General features: G+C 39.9%; 2 protein-coding genes and 2 long non-coding RNA genes across 9 annotated transcripts in view; 2 read left to right on the top strand and 2 right to left on the bottom strand.

Moving 5' to 3' along the window:
* ctbp1 (C-terminal binding protein 1) overlaps positions 1-1,303 on the top strand; it is a 34,023-nt gene extending 32,720 nt beyond the window's left edge. For all 4 annotated transcript variants that reach the window (XM_089134762.1, XM_089134763.1, XM_039675292.2 and 1 more), the window contains one exon: positions 1-1,303. In XM_089134762.1, coding sequence (XP_088990888.1) covers positions 1-187 — 187 coding nt within the window. In that variant the 3' untranslated portion in view covers positions 188-1,303.
* ppp2r2cb (protein phosphatase 2, regulatory subunit B, gamma b) overlaps positions 891-17,138 on the bottom strand; it is a 17,827-nt gene continuing 1,579 nt past the window's right edge. Inside the window, exons 2-9 of the mRNA XM_039675317.2 lie at positions 12,682-12,779; positions 10,612-10,753; positions 10,404-10,516; positions 10,156-10,333; positions 8,433-8,597; positions 7,854-8,023; positions 5,164-5,255; positions 891-5,056 (exon numbers count right to left, since the gene is read on the bottom strand). Coding sequence (XP_039531251.1) covers positions 4,729-5,056; positions 5,164-5,255; positions 7,854-8,023; positions 8,433-8,597; positions 10,156-10,333; positions 10,404-10,516; positions 10,612-10,753; positions 12,682-12,779 — 1,286 coding nt within the window. The 3' untranslated portion in view covers positions 891-4,728. The remainder of the gene's footprint in view (positions 5,057-5,163; positions 5,256-7,853; positions 8,024-8,432; positions 8,598-10,155; positions 10,334-10,403; positions 10,517-10,611; positions 10,754-12,681; positions 12,780-17,138) is intronic.
* On the top strand, positions 3,237-11,756 carry LOC148977525 (uncharacterized). 2 transcript variants are annotated; one of them, XR_016169657.1, is made up of 5 exons: positions 3,237-3,329; positions 3,857-3,924; positions 4,129-4,195; positions 9,231-9,303; positions 10,128-11,756. It is a non-coding gene; the product is annotated as an uncharacterized LOC148977525 (long non-coding RNA). The 2 variants fall into 2 exon arrangements; XR_016169656.1 differs by having other exon boundaries at positions 3,857-4,195.
* Positions 14,474-17,138, bottom strand: part of LOC120464238 (uncharacterized) — a 3,967-nt gene continuing 1,302 nt past the window's right edge. Inside the window, exons 2-5 of one of the 2 annotated variants that reach the window (XR_016169655.1) lie at positions 17,006-17,072; positions 16,735-16,836; positions 16,361-16,429; positions 14,474-14,817 (exon numbers count right to left, since the gene is read on the bottom strand). This is a non-coding gene — a long non-coding RNA (uncharacterized LOC120464238). The remainder of the gene's footprint in view (positions 14,818-16,360; positions 16,430-16,734; positions 16,837-17,005; positions 17,073-17,138) is intronic. The other variant, XR_016169654.1, reaches the window with a different exon arrangement.

The following is a 17,138-nucleotide window of genomic DNA, read 5'->3' on the forward strand; positions in this document are numbered from 1 at the left end:
GTACCCCCCGGGCATAGTGAGCCTCGCTTCAGGGGGTCTACCACCACCAGTGGAGGGCATCATGCCGAGTGCCGTGCCCATAACCCACAGCCTGCCCACCGTAGCCCACCCTCCACACGCCCCCTCACCTGGCCAAACCGGCAAACCTGAACCTGATAGAGAACAGCACCCCAACGAACAGTTGTAGCCCCCCTCTTCAAATTCTCTCCGTACCACTATAGAACTCTCCTGGTCCTTCTTTACCCCAAAGAAGAGCACGGAAACAGGCTCCCGGGCTCAGAACCAGCCACTAAAAACAACCACGACTCCGAAGCAGCCATCTCTTTGACTGAAGCTGGTGGACTGCGCTCTTTGAAGTACTAGTGGGGGGGGAAAAAAACAACAACAAAAAAAGAGAAAACCGTGTGGATTTCAAACAAAGTTAACTTCTCCCTGATGCAAAATCCTGCTGTTTTAGATTGTAGTCTGTCCAAGTGCAGTGGGCGATCTTTTATTCGTTCTTTTTTTTTGTGTCTGTCTAATGGGTTTCATTGTTAAAACAACAGTAGCTATTACATGAATGTAACCTGTTTGTGTGCAGTTTTTAGGACATGATTAATGGTTTGTAGATGCTAAAAAAATAAATAAAAAAACTGAAACCGCTTACAGGAGGCATCTCACCACCTGATATTAGATGCGATAAAAAGCATATTAGTTTCACTCGTTTGATTTTAAAAGCCCCGAAAGAGGCGGGATTTGCACACCCTCTCAGGAAAATTTATTTCCCCCCCCCCCTTCCTTCCTTCTTCCTCCTTCCTTTTAAATTAAACCACATAGTGCATTGTTTTTGTACTCATTTGTCTTTTTGTAGTTAAAATTAAGTACAGTACATTAAAGAACTACACTCAGTATGTTTTTATTTTTGGAGCATGTATTACCTTATGTGTTAAAGGTTAAAAAAGAAAACAGAAAAATGTAAAAAAAGAAAACAGAAAAAACAAAACAAAAACAAATTTGTCTTGTGCAAAGCTGGCGGTAATGCTTGCCTGTTTGTGTGTGACTTGATTGTACCGTGTGTGTTTTTTTTTTTGTTTGTTTGGTTTTTTTTTTTTTTTTTTTTTTTTGAGGATGCCGGGATAGTTGCAGCTCTCCATCGCCTACATAGTTTCCTTCCTGGTAAAGTGGTAGGCTAGCAATATACATACTATATATACTATGAGATCTTAATATTTTTTGTTAAACAAGAGTCCAAAAAGAAATGTTTGTGACTGTATGCATTTGTATGAATTATTTTAAATGAAATAAAAGTCAGAGTTAAGTGACACGACAACATTTCTGTGAGTTTATCTAAGATATGGCAGAAGTGGAGGTTCAGTTCAGGTTTCCTTTGTATTTGAACAACACCATCGCTGTTTACGTCCTCTTGTGGACATTGGTCATCACATCATATAAATAATGCAGATCAAAAGGTACCAACCAGGCATCATGCTGCATATAGTTTGTATACAGGGGAATTGGGATCTTATCTCAAAGCTGTGAATTAGCTCTGAAGAATTGGTATTTTGAAGGATTCTTTCACTTAAATTTTCTCTTATTCTTTACTCACTCTCGTGTCTTTCCAAACCAGTTTTGAAGAACATTCACCTGGGGATACCGAGCTCCAGAAAGGCTTCGTTGAATAGAAAAATAAAAAAATAAACATTTTATGTTACCATTTGTTTTAGTGTGGTGTAAGGAACAGACCAAAATTTAAAGGGGTCATGACATGATAAATTATATTTGCCTTGATCCTTTGACATATAAGAGGTCAATGTACCATTAAAACACCTGGCAAGTTTCAGAGCTTAAAACGTCCTCATTATAAACAAAGCATTTTTTTATCAGTTTTAGTCACAAAACCAAATGCATTCATCAATGCGCATGTTTAATTTTCCACAATTCCTAAATAATGGCATCTTCCTGTGAAACGACAGACTTCTATCTGATGACAAACAGGATTTTCTCAATCATTTAGTCTCTTAAACCCCTCCCCTTTCTAACAATCGACCATAAACTCGCCTCTATCTGCCTCTATTCAATCAACAACCGATGCAGATTTTCAACTCGCTTTGAATTGTTACAATGTCTTAGTATATGTAAATGAACAATGCTTACTGTTTCTCTATGTTACCTGGACAAAGAAATTCACGTTTATTTGGCAGCAAAAGTCTGAATGACAGCTTCAGGGCTTTCGTGAAAAATATAGATTGTACTTCTGCATTTATTGGCGCTTTTCCACTGCTGGTACGGCTCCATATGGTTCGGTGCGACACGGTTCGGCTCGCTTTAGCTTTTCCACTGCGTGGTATGACTCGGCTCGACACGGCATGGTTCGCTTTAGCTCGGTGCGCAAAACACATATATGTGCGCAAACACATATAACCTACAATTATATATATATAAATATAAACACAGTTACATCCAGTCGAACGATGTATCAATTAAATTCAGATTGGATTATGTTGGAAATAGGAATTTACCTAAAGCTAAAAGAAGTTTTGTGCCTCTTACTAGTGCTTTCGACCTTCTTTTGATCTGAATGGTGTGTGGAAAACCCTTGAGTTTTGCCACAGACTTGTCCCACCACCTAGAACGCAACTGAATGGATTTTAAAGCACCTCCATGCTTGGAAAAACCTTGGAAAACTCTCACATTTCACAGGAAATGATGTAATACTTGCGTCCATATTTACAGGTCTGTTCTCATGGGATTAGTATTACCTAAGGTAATTTTTCTAGACCTTTTTACAGAAGGTAAAAGTCGGCCTAATCTTTATTGACATTGTCCGTAATGATTACTGAGATGCACATTCGGACGGGACCTAAAATCACTGAAAAGCTCTTTTGATAATAACTTTATTCCATGTTAAAGGGATGATGAACTGAGAAATCAATTTTTCCTTGAGCTATTGGCATCTAAGAGGTCATCATATTATAAGAACCCTTCTGAAAAGTTTCAAACTGAAAACGTCCTTGTTAGTCCAATAAAAGCTTTTATTGACACCAGGCTCAGCAAACGACTCGTTTTTTAAAGTGCGAAACAACGTCAACAAAGAGGATAAAACACCACCCCCGCAGAAGATCAACGCCTACTTCAACACGGCCGGTTTAGCCCCGCCCACCGATTCACGCATTACACGCATAGATAGATAACATAGATGCCTACCTCGTGATGACAAACCGGATCCGAGCGATACAAAATATTGTCCAGTGCCTGGTTGTTGAAGAAGACAGTTGCTGCATAAGCTTCCTCTGGATTCCAATAGGACTGCATGGATAAACTTTATTTTTAATGACGTTCCAGCTGATGAGGTAAAACATTGTCCGTCTGTTCGCTTCATATCACTGAGGATTGTTTTGTTAACAAGACTGGATTTGCAGACCGATTAAGAGTAAAGAACAGTGCTGTGCCGTCTATATTGGATCTGACAGGAATGATGCAACACATGGACTCTGGGTCGAACCTGGGTCGAACCTTGACCTCAGGCAACAATAGAATAAAATTTTAAAAGCCAGTTCATGACCCCTTTAAATCAATCCCGTCCAAATAGGGCTTAAATTCACTAAAAATCCTCCCCTCCACTGCACCATTAAAAAACTTGTACGCATATTCAAGCTTGCAATGTTTGACGTCAACAACGGCAAACTACATTGGTCCTTGTATGTTTCTTAACTGTGGCAATTTTAAAAAAAGAATCGCAATGACCTTTCGTTCAAATGTATACGAATTGGGCAACTCATAAAATATTTACGATTTCACAAAAATTAGCCACCTCGTAAAATTCATACAAATTGCCATGAGATCTGACTGTTTTTCTTTTTCATATTGTGTGTAAAAGAGCAGCATGAACATCCTGCTGAATTTCTCTTCAGGAAGAAAATCAAACAGATTTGGAATGACATGAGGGTGAGAATTTCTTTTTTCATTTTTGGCTGAGCTGTTTTGTCAACACATTAAATAAAATCATCCAACCAGTAGTACACTAGCTAGCAAATGCCTGTAAGTATGTGTTCAAAAGCGTTGGATTGGGAATGCTCTTTACACATTGAGGTGGGGGTGGTGATGACTCAGCATTGAAACTGATCCCTGCACATGCTGTTTTCCTTCCAGCAATGTCCCTCAGCAGACCTCCATAATTCCTGCATCCTGTCCTCTGCTTGTTCTGGATATCGTTTTGGTGAGTTTTGCCATTGAACATAGGAAGAGGCCTTAGAGAGTCCCTGAGCAGTTTTGTCAAACCAAAGAAAACTGAAGAAAACTCAAGCCTGAGAAGAAAGAACAGACACGACATTCTATACAAGCAGTGCAGAGCGTTGTAAAGCATTGTAAGGGCTCTGATTCGCTTACAATCATCATTGTTAAATAAGCCCTGTTCATGATGAGCAAACAGCTTTGTAAACATGCATGTGCGATCTGTATGTTTCAGGGTAGCTGAACATTATCTAACCCGAGTGTTCATACTGCATGCCATGCTATAGCACTGAATCCGAGTGATACATTTTCATTCAAAACCAAAGTTATAGTTTCTATTATTCAATTGTTGGGGAGGTTATACGTGTTCGTAATAGTTTTTGAGATTGTTCTGATACTGATGACACTGAATGGAGATTGGAAATGTGATAATAAAGGGCAATTGATCGGACTTGGACTTGCACGTGTTTTGTGCCAGAAAACAGTGTAACATTACAAAGTAAGATTTGGGTGCGTCTGTCATTTGGGAGGCGCACTTTGTATTTCCGGTGTGTTGTGATGTCCATTGGCCATCAGTCTGTCCTGAAAAATGTAAAGGTTGTTGCTGGCGGCGATGGCGATAATGTTTTCTTTGGGATGCCAGGCAGTGTGGAGGATTTTCTTCCTGAAGTCCAGACTTTCCACGCTGACGTCCGTCTCTTTCCGTTTCTTGCCCACACACACGCGCCTCGGCTGCAGGACGGCACGCCGCTTACACATCTCGCGACTGGCCTCCAGAGTCACGTCACGCCGGCTCGCCCGGTCAAACATTCGGAAGTAGTTGTTGTAAGCCCCCGTCATGATCACGCTGTGGAGGAAGAGAGGGATTGAGAGGGAACAGATGCACAACAGGTGGATCCACTTGAGTTATATTTCAGAGGTCAAAGGTAAATGTTGTAAAGGTTACGGCCTCACCTGTCTGTTCCATTCCAAGCACATTCAAACTTGTCAAAAATACAGTCGCTTTCATACAAAGAGAACAGTTTGGTTCTCAAGTAGTCGTGGACCTAAAGAGACAAGCAAAAATGAGAGAGAATTCTTTTGAAAAAAAAGTTAAGCACTCATGATAAATGGAGTGAAATGTCATATATAACTGGATATATAACTGGAATTTTTCTTAATACTGTAGGTTTAGGTCAATAAAAACATTTTGGTTTTGGCTTTTCTTTATTAAACTCAGAATTGAAATCATTTTTAAAGGTCTCACCTTTGAGGTGCTTTTTGTCCAACTACATCAAGATGTTTGATGGAGCTGCCCTCTCCCTTTGCAGAAAATTTATTTAGATCTTTTTCTATCACAACAACTCTTTAGCACGGTAACGGATATGGCAATGTTAATGTATTCGGTCTTGTCAGAATAGATATGCTACGCTGCTGCTACAGAGCAAGTAAAGAGATTGCATGTCTGTGTATCTATTAGCAGTAGCATGATGTAATATTACTCATAACAGGTCTATACAGGTGGAGCTGTAGGGAAGGTGGAGGGTTTCAGAAGTACACATGCCAGTCCTGTCTCATGTAGCACATGTGGTGTTTTGTGTTCCTGTCTCTGTCTCGATCCCATCTTCCTTGTTATCTCCTTATTGGTTTCCTTTGCCCCACTTGTTGATCCCTCTTTACCTGCCTGATTTGTCCCTTTTATAAGTTCCTTAGTGTTTGCAGTCTGTGTTGGCTTGTTGTCTTGTATACGTTTCCTGTTTTCTCGTTTGTTTTTGAAGCTGTTGTTTTGTTTTGTATTATGTTTTCCCCCCTTGTGGGTACTTTTTTCTTTAATTTATTTATTTTATTAAATACATCACTATTCTTTTGCAATCGAGTCCTCACCTAGTTTTCTTAAGTTGTCGCGTAACATAACGATCCAAAGCAGCGAAGGAATTCATGTAACAGAACGAACCGACCATGTCGAGGACTCAGCGAAGGAATTCACTTCACCCACCAGCTGTCTTGTGCCCCCACTACGAAGTTATTCTTCGTTTTCTGTCGCTAAGTTCCCTCTGCCAACAAGGGGCTGATATGAGGAAGTCCGCCGCCAAATTCCTTAGAGCAGCGGAGGGATTAAGATTGAATGAAGGGCCTCTTAAGGACCTTTTTTTTTTGCTTTCGGGTCCCAAGTCCGGTGGTCCCGAGTCCGGTGGTCTGGAGACGGAGGAGGAGGAGAAAGGCCTCCTCAACGACTTGTCCGGTGGCTCCTATAGACTATCTCGAAGGTGACCGCCATCCCTGACGAACCGCCCAGGTGCCTTGCCCTGCCCATGCCGCTCAGGCTGCTCACCCTGCCGGCCCTGCTCAATCTGTTCGACTTTCCGGCACCACCCCAGCGACCCTTCACGTCTGGCGATCCAGAGACTGTTCTTGTCAAGTCTGCCGATCCAGAGACTGTTCACATCACGTCTGCCGATCCAGAGACTGTTCGCGTCACGTCTGCCGATCCAGAGACTGTTCACGTCACGTCTGCCGATCCAGAGACTGTTCACATCACGTCTGCCGATCCAGAGACTGTTCGCGTCACGTCTGCCGATCCAGAGACTGTTCACATCACGTCTGCCGATCCAGAGACTGTTCGCGTCACGTCTGCCGATCCAGAGACTGTTCACATCCCGTCTGCCGATCCAGAGACTGTTCACATCCTGTCTGCTGATCCAGAGACTGTTCACATCCCGTCTGCCGATCCAGAGACTGTTCACGTCCCGTCTGCCGATCCAGAGACTGTTCACATCCCGTCTGCCGATCCAGAGACTGTTCACATCCCGTCTGCCGATCCAGAGACTGTTCACATCCCGTCTGCCGATCCAGAGACTGTTCACGTCCCGTCTGCCGATCCAGAGACTGTTCGCGTCACGTCTGGCGATCCAGAGACTGTTCACATCCCGTCTGCCGATCCAGAGACTGTTCACGTCCCGTCTGCCGATCCAGAGACTGTTCGCGTCACGTCTGGCGATCCAGAGACTGTTTGCGTCAGTCTGGCGATCCAGAGACTGTTCGCGTCACGTCTGCCGATCCAGAGACTGTTCACATCACGTCTGCCGATCCAGAGACTGTTCGCGTCACGTCTGGCGATCCAGAGACTGTTCACATCCCGTCTGCTGATCCAGAGACTGTTCACATCCCGTCGGCCGATCCAGAGACTGTTCGCGTCACGTTTGGCGATCCAGAGACTGTTCACATCCCGTCTGCCGATCCAGAGACTGTTGCGGTTCCTGAGCCGGTGTTCCTCCGCCATGGCCATCCGACGTGACGTCTCCACCCTGGCCACCTGCACGACCTACTTCCCTCTGGCTGCCTCTGTCTCCGCTGTGGCCACCAGTGGGAAACTCTCTGCCCTGGCCGCCTAAGGAAAAGTCTCCGCCCTGGCCACCAGATGGACTGACATTTCCGCCCTGGTCTCCCGAACTGTCCATTTCCCCTGCCCCACCCTGGTCTGTCCTTCCTGTTCAACGTTGTTTTTTTTCTCCTGTCCCTACCCCTCCCTGGTCTGTCCCTTCTGCCCCTCCCTGGTCTGTCCCTTCTGCCCCTCCCTGGTCTGTCCCTTCCGCCCTTGGATCCCTTCTAGCTAAAACACTGTGTGAGTTTGTGTATATGTTTGAGTGAGTGAGTAGGTGAGAGACCTGGTATGTTTCCACAGGTTTATTTTCCATGTTGAGGTCCCAGACTTTAGCAGTGAGGTAATCTCTAGTCATCAGGTAGCGGCCACTGTGACTGAACTTCACATCTGACACAGAGGATACAATCTCTGAGAGGAACGAGCGGCGGGCTGGATCCACTGCCTCTTCATACACTGAAATGGAGTGAGCACACAGATATAAAAACAATTAATTTAATACAAAGCATTATTACATTATCAACCATTTGAATGTAAACAAGTATCATCTGACCTTACATTAAATATGGACGATGGCAAATTGAGTTTCAAATCTGAAAGTCTAAGTGCTTTAGGATATCTTAAGTTCAATTTAATTTAATCTAAAAACACTTTTAATAGGCTACTATTTGTGGATATGCCCCTATTGTAAGTCTTAGAACAACATTTTCTGCCAACTACTAAGATTTTAGGCTCAGGAGGACTGAAAGAATTGATGTCATCAGGGGTAATTACAGGTTATGGTTGACAGAAATGTTGTTTCAAAACCAACAAAATCAGTACATTCAGGCAGTATGATTTTTCATTATTCATCTGCGTAGCTTACATTTGGCATGCTGGTCGCAGAGCGCACGAGCTCTCATGTCACAGAGGCGTGTGGTTCCTGTGCTGCTGCTGAAGGCCAGCAGGTGGCAGTGGTGAGGGTGAAATTCGGCCACTGTGATCACCTCACTGAGGTCCTCCATGTTTTCTGGCTTTAAATCTACAATATCTGACAGAAACTCACTGAGGAACTCTGACAAACTGGGGTTTTATATCATCACTAGTTCACAACACATTTTTAACAATAACTATTAACAAAATGTCCAAAACAAAAAGCTTTCCTCTGGATTTCTGTAGGGTTGCACCAGCCGTTTCCAGGTTCTTGCTTAAACTGAAACGCAAAGAGGCTACGACACGTAACTACTAGCTAGTTTGTAACTAACTAGTTTGTGAGGTACAAAACTGTTTTGCCTAGAGTGTTAAGTGACTCTGCCTCTCTAAATGAGTAATTGAATCATTCACTCAAATGATTAGTTTAACAATATTGATTTATTCAGGAACGTAATACCAATGCTGGGTGCTGTTTAGAGATCTAAAGGTCGATTCTGTGATACAGTCTTTGATTCAGATTTGATAGAAATCTTTTTTTATTTAAATGAAGCAAAACTATAGGCAAAGTAATCAGCAAATATCTAGTTAAGGGACTGAACAGAAACATTTATACAAAATTTAAATTTTCAGCCCTTTTCCAAAACTCATTTGTTCAAAATTCCCAAAGCTGATGAACTTAGAGAGGTTTAAATTTATTTTAAATACTATTCCTGAATATTAGAATCCCAACTTTTATCTTTGTGCTACACAGTTTACGGAGAACAGCTTCCAGAACCACAATTCCCACTTTGTCTGGACAATCTGTTGTTTGAGGATCACAACTTGTAAGTATGTCTTATTATTTGTACTTATGTTTTCTATTAACAGTTCCAATTATAAGTTTTATTTTGTTGCAACAACAATGGAAACAAAGGGCAAAGCCTTGCCTCTGCTCGCTTGCAGGCCAACATTAATGTTGATATAGTGTTTACTGTAGCTTTTGTAAGACTGTTCACCTCCCCTTAGGAAAATTAACCTTGGTTTTGTGATCGATTACTGTTTGTATTACCATAGTATCATGATTAAATGGTATTATAACATTGTATCTAATATGTGTGAGAAAATTAGAATTTAAAAAAAAAACACCACCCTGAAGCGTCCTGTGAAATTTGTGCTTGCATGTGCATGAAATCCGTTCTGGATGCTCCTCTTGCTTGTTAACACTGTCAGGGTCTGAATCAGGTTTGAAATTGCCGCCATCCCTTATATTTACACCTGAGGAGATGAAACTCGCGGTTATAGTAAGGGACGTGACATTTCCCAATTTCCCATTTCTCTGCTAAGCGGGAACACACTGGGCCAGCTACACCAATCACAGCATATTTCAGGAGGAGGGGTTTCATCAAAACAGAAACTAAACGGCGCATTGCATTCGGGCCAGACTGGGAAGAGAGGAGCTGTTATAATGTAAAATATGTGAAATTTATGTTGTTTTTTTAACAATCAAGTATGAAAGCATATTCTAGTTCACCCCAAAAAGAAAATCAAGACTTTGTGAAAGGGCATAATAGGACCCCTTTAATTTGCAACTGGCTCCTGCTAAAAAGATTGATCACCATGTTGCAACATGCTAAAAGCCACTATTTATTTAAGCCATATCTCTGTGCAGCTCTCTCACATTGAAAAGATGAGGATACTGAAGCTGCGGTCCGTGATGCTGAGATGCCACAGGTTAATTCTCAGGTCATCAGCAGACAGGTACGTCTCACAGTCGCTGTTAACACTGATGGAGTTGATGTGATATGCATGTGCGTTAGCAAAAACACGGCGTGGGGTCGCCTCCACCAGCAGATCCATCGGCCGCAGGACAGGGACCTACACCAGCAGAAACTCACATCAGGCAATAAGAAGAAACAGAAAAGAAGAAAGGAGAAGTACCACACACCTGTAGAGTAGTGACTGTTGAGAGGTCCTTCAGTCTGCCTTCCTCGTCTCGCAGATTGTAGCCTTCTGCTCGCTTGTCTCTCTCACTCACCTTCCACAGCTTTACGGTCTTATCTGACGAGAAACGCAAAAGGTGTGTAATTCTTAATGATTCATCACTGTGTTTTGGCATTGTATGATGTAATGTTATCAAGAGTTTTAGCGGTTACCATTGGTGGAGAGGAGGAAGTGGGCGGGGTTATGCGGAGGGAGCCAGCGAATCTTATTGATTTTCTCTTCAATCTCCAAACTTTTCAGATAATCAAACTCAGGCTCATGACTCTGAAATGTACTATAAACATTATATTCGCCCTAAAAGAGAGAGGTAGCAGGAAAAGATGAGACTTTTTAGCATGAAGTAATTATGAATGAATTATTTTGCTGTTAATTTATCTGCTTCCCGTGTTAAGATATCTGAGGAAACGTTATAATAAAAGGTTAAACTAGGTAAATATTAAAATATGCAAAATATTATTTATTATAATAATGATAATTTCCATGTAAAAATGTCATTTAATTATTAAGTCCAAATGAAATCTAAATCAAAGCTTTATGGTTTCGTCTGTTAGCTTTTAGGGGATTGTATGTGAAAAGTTAACCAAAAAAAAGTAATCAAGATATGCAATTAAAAAATGTATTGGGCCTCATTCACATGAGGGGAATGAATTTTGGCTTAAATCATTCATAAAAGCAACTCTCAAATCTACTAATACATGACATCTACATGACATCTGGCCCAGTTGTGGCCCACATCTCCCACATTCTTCTGGCCCACATACTCAACCTGAGTGTAGATGGCAATAACATACACATCCGGGCCTCATCTGGGCCAACTGTGGCACATATGGCTCAGTCCTTGCAGCGGCAAAGTAAAAATAAGCCGCATCTGGGCGCCACACAGCAAGCTACAACTCACTAAAACCGGCTTGATGTCTGTGGGCCAGATACGGCCCGTATGACCTTTGCCGCTGCCAGAACTGAGCCATATGTGTCATAGTTAGCTTGTCTGAAGTATAAAATCATTGGTTACCCGTAAGCCAATCACATAACGCAATCACCTCTCTCTCCAACTTAAACATCACCTCCATTCAAAATGTTTAACAAACATTCTTCTTGTTTCGGGCTTCAGTTTGCAAATGACGGGAATATTCTCCACAACAGAGCGAATTACATCCCGTATCTCCATTTCCGCAGTCGTTTTCGATTTCCCTAGCCTAAAGTACAATCTCAAACTCAGCGTTTAGCAGACGCGGCTCTCAGCCCGCCCTCTGTTCGTTGAAGCGGAAGTACGCATCTGACGTAGTCAGGTTAATTATGGCGCTTTTCCACTGCATAGTACGGTACGGTTCGGCGCAGTACGCTTCGACTCGGCGCGGAACAGTCCGGATCGCTTTTCGTTTCCACTGCAGTAGTACCCCTTCAAAGTGTGTGGGACTGATCGTTATTTGCGCGCGCCTCTACTGCCATGACATCATCTTAAAAGCGCCACATTTTCAAACCCACAACACAGGAACAATGGAGACTATCGAGGGGATGGTGTTCCTGATTCTCGGTATGTGGTTGTTTTTAACTGCTAGACGAAAAAATGTGTTTAAAATGAGGCTGATGGCAGCAAAACAAAAATACTGCTAAAAAAGTGTCTCGTGTCGCAAATCCAATGACGCTAGTAGTGACACTGGTAGTGACGATTCTGTCTGACCAATCAGTGATCTGCAGTGTTTCACGTCACATTTTAGTACCGGTACGGTACGCTTGGAACCTCAACAGACCAGGTACCATTTAAAGCGACCTGAAGCGAACCGTACTGTACCGTACCATGCAGTGGAAAAGCACCACAAGTGAGACGTACCGAACCGAACCGTACCGTACTATGCAGTGGAAAAGCGCCTTTAAAAATACCACCTGCCTTGAGTTACACACTCTCAGAAAAAAAGGTACAAATTTTGTCACTGGGACAGTACCCTTTAAAAATGCTTTAATATGTACCATTTAGGTACTAATCTGCATACTTCTGGTACCAATATTTAGGGCCTACTTTTTTGGCACAAAGGGGTACCTTTTGAAAGGGTACTGCCCCAGAAACAACTTTTGTACCTTATTTTCTGAGAGTCGTAAACTAAAACCTATTGACTTTAAAAATGCAACTTGTGCTTTAAAATCTCCCATCTCAACTTCCAGTTTCAATTGGTTTCAAAGTTTGTCAAAAATGGAAAAGTGTGTTTGTCAGAGATATCTCTCACCTGTGGTTCTCTCTGAAAGATGACAACCCTCCCACCCTTATCACCCGTGGCCAAGAACTCTCCAGTCTGGTTGAACTCCACCGTAGAAATGACATCCGCTGAAACAGACAATTTTTTTAATAAATCCACAGGCCTCTATTTAGTGTAATGTGCTGTCAATAAAACTGCAGATCTGCTCAGTCAATATTAGACTGCCTGAGTCAAGCATTGCTTTGCAGTAAACTAGTGTAGTAAAACAAATGTAATATTTGTATTTGAATACAGATCCAAAAACAGTTTTAATATCAAGGTGTGCACATTCACTAAACACCAGTACAAAGGACAAAAAGTGTCTCTGTTACAGTACTCGTCAAAAGTTTGGACACTTTTTGTTATGACTTATTTCCACATTTTAAAGTAATGGGGAAGTCATCAAAACTATGAATTACTATGCATAACACAAATGGAAATATGGAAATTATGTAGTAACCAAAATTGTCTTATATCTATATATCTGAGCTTCTTTGTTGAGATTCCAGCTCTGTACACCTGGGTTATTATAAAAAAATAAATGAATGTGTAACTTGAAATAAATGTTAACTGAAATACAATGTAAAAACCCTTACAATTATTTTATTTCAAGTAGTTGCTAAAGAAACATTTCTAATTTTCATTCTTGATGTAATAAAAAAAACCTAAGTGAAATAAAATATGAATAAAATCTTATATATATATGAAGAGTTCAGATGCAAAAGCCTCTAAATGCCATTTGAAATTTTCTTCTAAAATGACAATTTTTATCAAGCTTGTATATTTAAGTTCAGTAATTTCACTTAAATGACAATTAATAGGTAATCTTCATTGCCATTTAAGTGAAATTACTGAACTTAAATATACAAGCTTGATAAAAATGATAATTTTAGAAGAAAATGTCAAATGGCACTTAGAGGCTTTTGCATCTGAACTCTTCATATATAAAGACTATATTTTTCATTTCTTTCATTATTTTTCATTTTTATTAGGTATATATATATATACCTAATAAAAATGAAAAATAACAAAATTACCAAACATTAAACTAAAATGAAAACAGAAAATAATTTTAACTATTATTACGTGACAAATTTGGGAATCACAAAAAATTTGGGAATTCCTCCTGAATTGGGATCACAATTCGTCAGGGAACTCCCCGACGACACGTTGGAGTTCCCAGGACAAAAGGGAACCTATAATAGTATCTCAATGATACTAAAATAACACTGATGCATACTCGTTCTCTCAAAAACGTCACAAGGCGCATCCTGGGATGCTTTGAAACAGTATTGAAGTTCCCAGCTGGCATTTTAACGTTGATTCACCGGTGAAACAACGTCAGGGACCAAGGTTGGATCAACATTGGATTATGTTTCGATTTTGCAAATCTAATCAACGTTGATTTTGCAACGTTGTTTCACCGTTGACATCATGAATGTTGTTTCACTGTTGATGTCGCGACGTTGTTTCACGATCTCTCCTTTCAATATTGGTGAGTAAAAGTTGTATGTCGAAGTTAAACCAACATTTAATTATGCTTCGGTTTTGCAAATTGAATCAACGTTGCTATCGTGATATTGTTTAAGTCTTACCATTCAACATGGGAGAATACAATTATACATTAAATTACAACGTAGTTTGAATACACGATCATAACAATGCTAACTGATTTAGTGATTAACTGTACATACTGTAGTCTACACTAAAACATTGTTTAATGTCAAATGACTGACAGCAATGGCTTAATTACAAACACATTTAATAAAGAGTTAGCACATGCTCAAGATTGTAAAACAAGTTTTATTTTGGAAAACAAAACAAAAAAGTCTAAAAATACTTTCTACATCTGAAAACTTTAACTTGCAGTGTTTTCAAAGTAATAAGTAAAGTACAAATCTGAATGGAATACTTAAAAGACAGTTTTTGTTCAATTACAGTAAAACTTAGATGAAATACATTTAATATTTTAAGTGTACAGTAACAGTAGAAAAACTTAGCATCTCAATAAAATGCGACAGCCTTTTGCATTGCTCTAGTAGAGTCCCAGCTTGAGGTCTGCTCCGATGCCATCGCTTCCTCTTGCTCCCTCTTCACTTCTTGTCTGCTCTCTGTACGATCCTGTAGCTCATAAATAAAAGCAAAAACAGTTAAAACTGAATACAAAATTATTTACAAGATTTTCACTTACACTGTTCAATAACAGTCGAGTTGAAAAAGTATACAACTCTATCCAAGACATGTTATGTATTCAGATGTAAATGTACAATATCAACCATAATTAACAAGCAGTTCTTCAGAGCCCCAAGGTGGAATTGATTGCTGCTTAATATTAAAGGTCACTTTGAAATTAATTTTTGATATGTTTTATCTTACCTCAAGGGCATCCAAGATGTAGGTGTCTTTGTTTCCACAGTATTTTCAATTTTGACATTTTTAGGTCAAACCATTCTTGTCTGTCAGTCATATAATGGAGGTCTATGGTCACCACCTCAAAGAGCATGCAAAGAAGTCCAGATTAAACATGATTTAATGACTCATAAATGTAAGTACACATTGATGGCCTAAGACACGAAACGAACGGTTTGTGTGAGAAAACCAACAGTATTTAGGCCTATATTGTTTTTACCTCTTGTAACCACAGCCAAGTCCAAGTGATCTGAAGGCATAATCGGTCTGCGCAAGCGCCGGAAGTGATTCGTTGTTTACACAGAGATTTCGGAAGTTTTAACTGTCACTGGGATCTAAACATATTTAGATATATAGGAAATCGCAATAAAACTTCCGAATCTCTGTGTAAAAAATGAATGACGTACACACGCAAGAGATCACTCCCGGCGCATGCGCAGACCGAAGCGCCCGTGCCTTCAGATCAGTTGGACGTGGCTGTGGTTACAAGAGGTAAAAACGAAATAAATACTGTTAGTTTTCTCACACAAACCGCTCGTTTCGTGTCTTAGGCCATCAATGTGTACTTACATTTACGAGTCATTAAATCATGTTTAATCTGGACTTCTCTGTGCTGCTCTTTGAGGTGGGCCCCATAAATCTCCATTACACGACTGACAGACAAGAACGGTTTGACCTAAAAATGTCAAAATTGAAAATACTCTGGAAACAAAGACACCATCTTGGATGCCCTTGAGGTAAGATAAAACATATCAAAAATTAATTTCAAAGTGAACTATCCCTTTGAACCGTGATTAATTTTTCAGGATTCGTTGAAAGTTCAAGAGAAAAGCAATTAATTAAAATATATATATGAAGAGTTCATATGCAAAAGTCTCTAAATGCCATTTGAAATTTTCTTCTTTAATGATGATTTTTATCAAACTTGTATATTTGAGTTCAGTAATTTCACTTAAATATTATTTAAGTGAAATTACTGAACTTAAATATACAAGCTTGATAAAAATCATCATTAAAGAAGAAAATTTCAAATGGCATTTAGAGGCTTTTGCATCTGAACTCTTCATATATATATATTGCATTACTATAAATGTCTTTACTGTCACTTTTGATCAATTTAATGTGTCCTTTCTGAAGAAAAGTATTTCTATTTTATATATATATAAAAAAAAAATCATATTGACCCCAAACTTTTGAACGGTAGTGTACATTTTTATTAAATTGAGTAAAATCAAATCATAAAAGGTCAATGAATGCATACCAGAAGTGATAGCAGCTAAAGAAAAATCCTCCACCAAATTGCCAGTAATCATATGGATCCTTGGTGAGTCTGGAAGGGGAAACAAGAAATGATTCAATGAAAAGCTCTAAAAAAGCCCTAAAAAAGCGGGATTTTTTTTTCATTCCATAAACAATCTTAAAATGTATTTAATACTACAAACGTTTGCCATTATAACACATTCACACAACATGAACAGAGTACTGTCATCTTTGAGACTGTTAGTTATTACATGATTAAAATGTAAACGCATATTTAAAGCATGGCAATCCCATCAGAAAAATGTGTATCATAGAAAGGGAAGCACACAAAAAAGCCAACTGGTACATCAAAATCAAGCCATAATATAATGTTACCTGCAGCCTTTATCCTGTTATGACATGTCTGAGGGTCTTTCCCTTAATGTTTTCCAGTGAATTAAAGACAGGACTGATGAAGGTAGGTGACATGACCTTTCACTGCGGCACGTCAGAGGAAAAAAGACAAAAGTACAAAAAGTTACTCAGACTTTCTATCAGTAAATGTCTTTCTTTGATGATGAGAATCATACTTTATACTTTATATTAATCCCAGTGTAGGTTTTCGAAAGAGTGTGTAAAATTGACAAGAAACAAAACAAAAACTTACTGTAGTTGGTGGATTTGTCTCTATTTGGGTGTTCTCCCCCCGAAAAAATCATATTCCAATGCTTAACCTAAAACAAATAAACAAATATAATCATTGGCAGTTATCAGGGTTCGAGGTTTTGAACTTCTAATGA

The sequence above is a fragment of the Pimephales promelas genome, chromosome 9, assembly GCF_988280905.1.
Source record: "Pimephales promelas chromosome 9, fPimPro1.hap1.1, whole genome shotgun sequence".
Classification (NCBI taxonomy): Eukaryota; Metazoa; Chordata; class Actinopteri; order Cypriniformes; family Leuciscidae; genus Pimephales; species Pimephales promelas.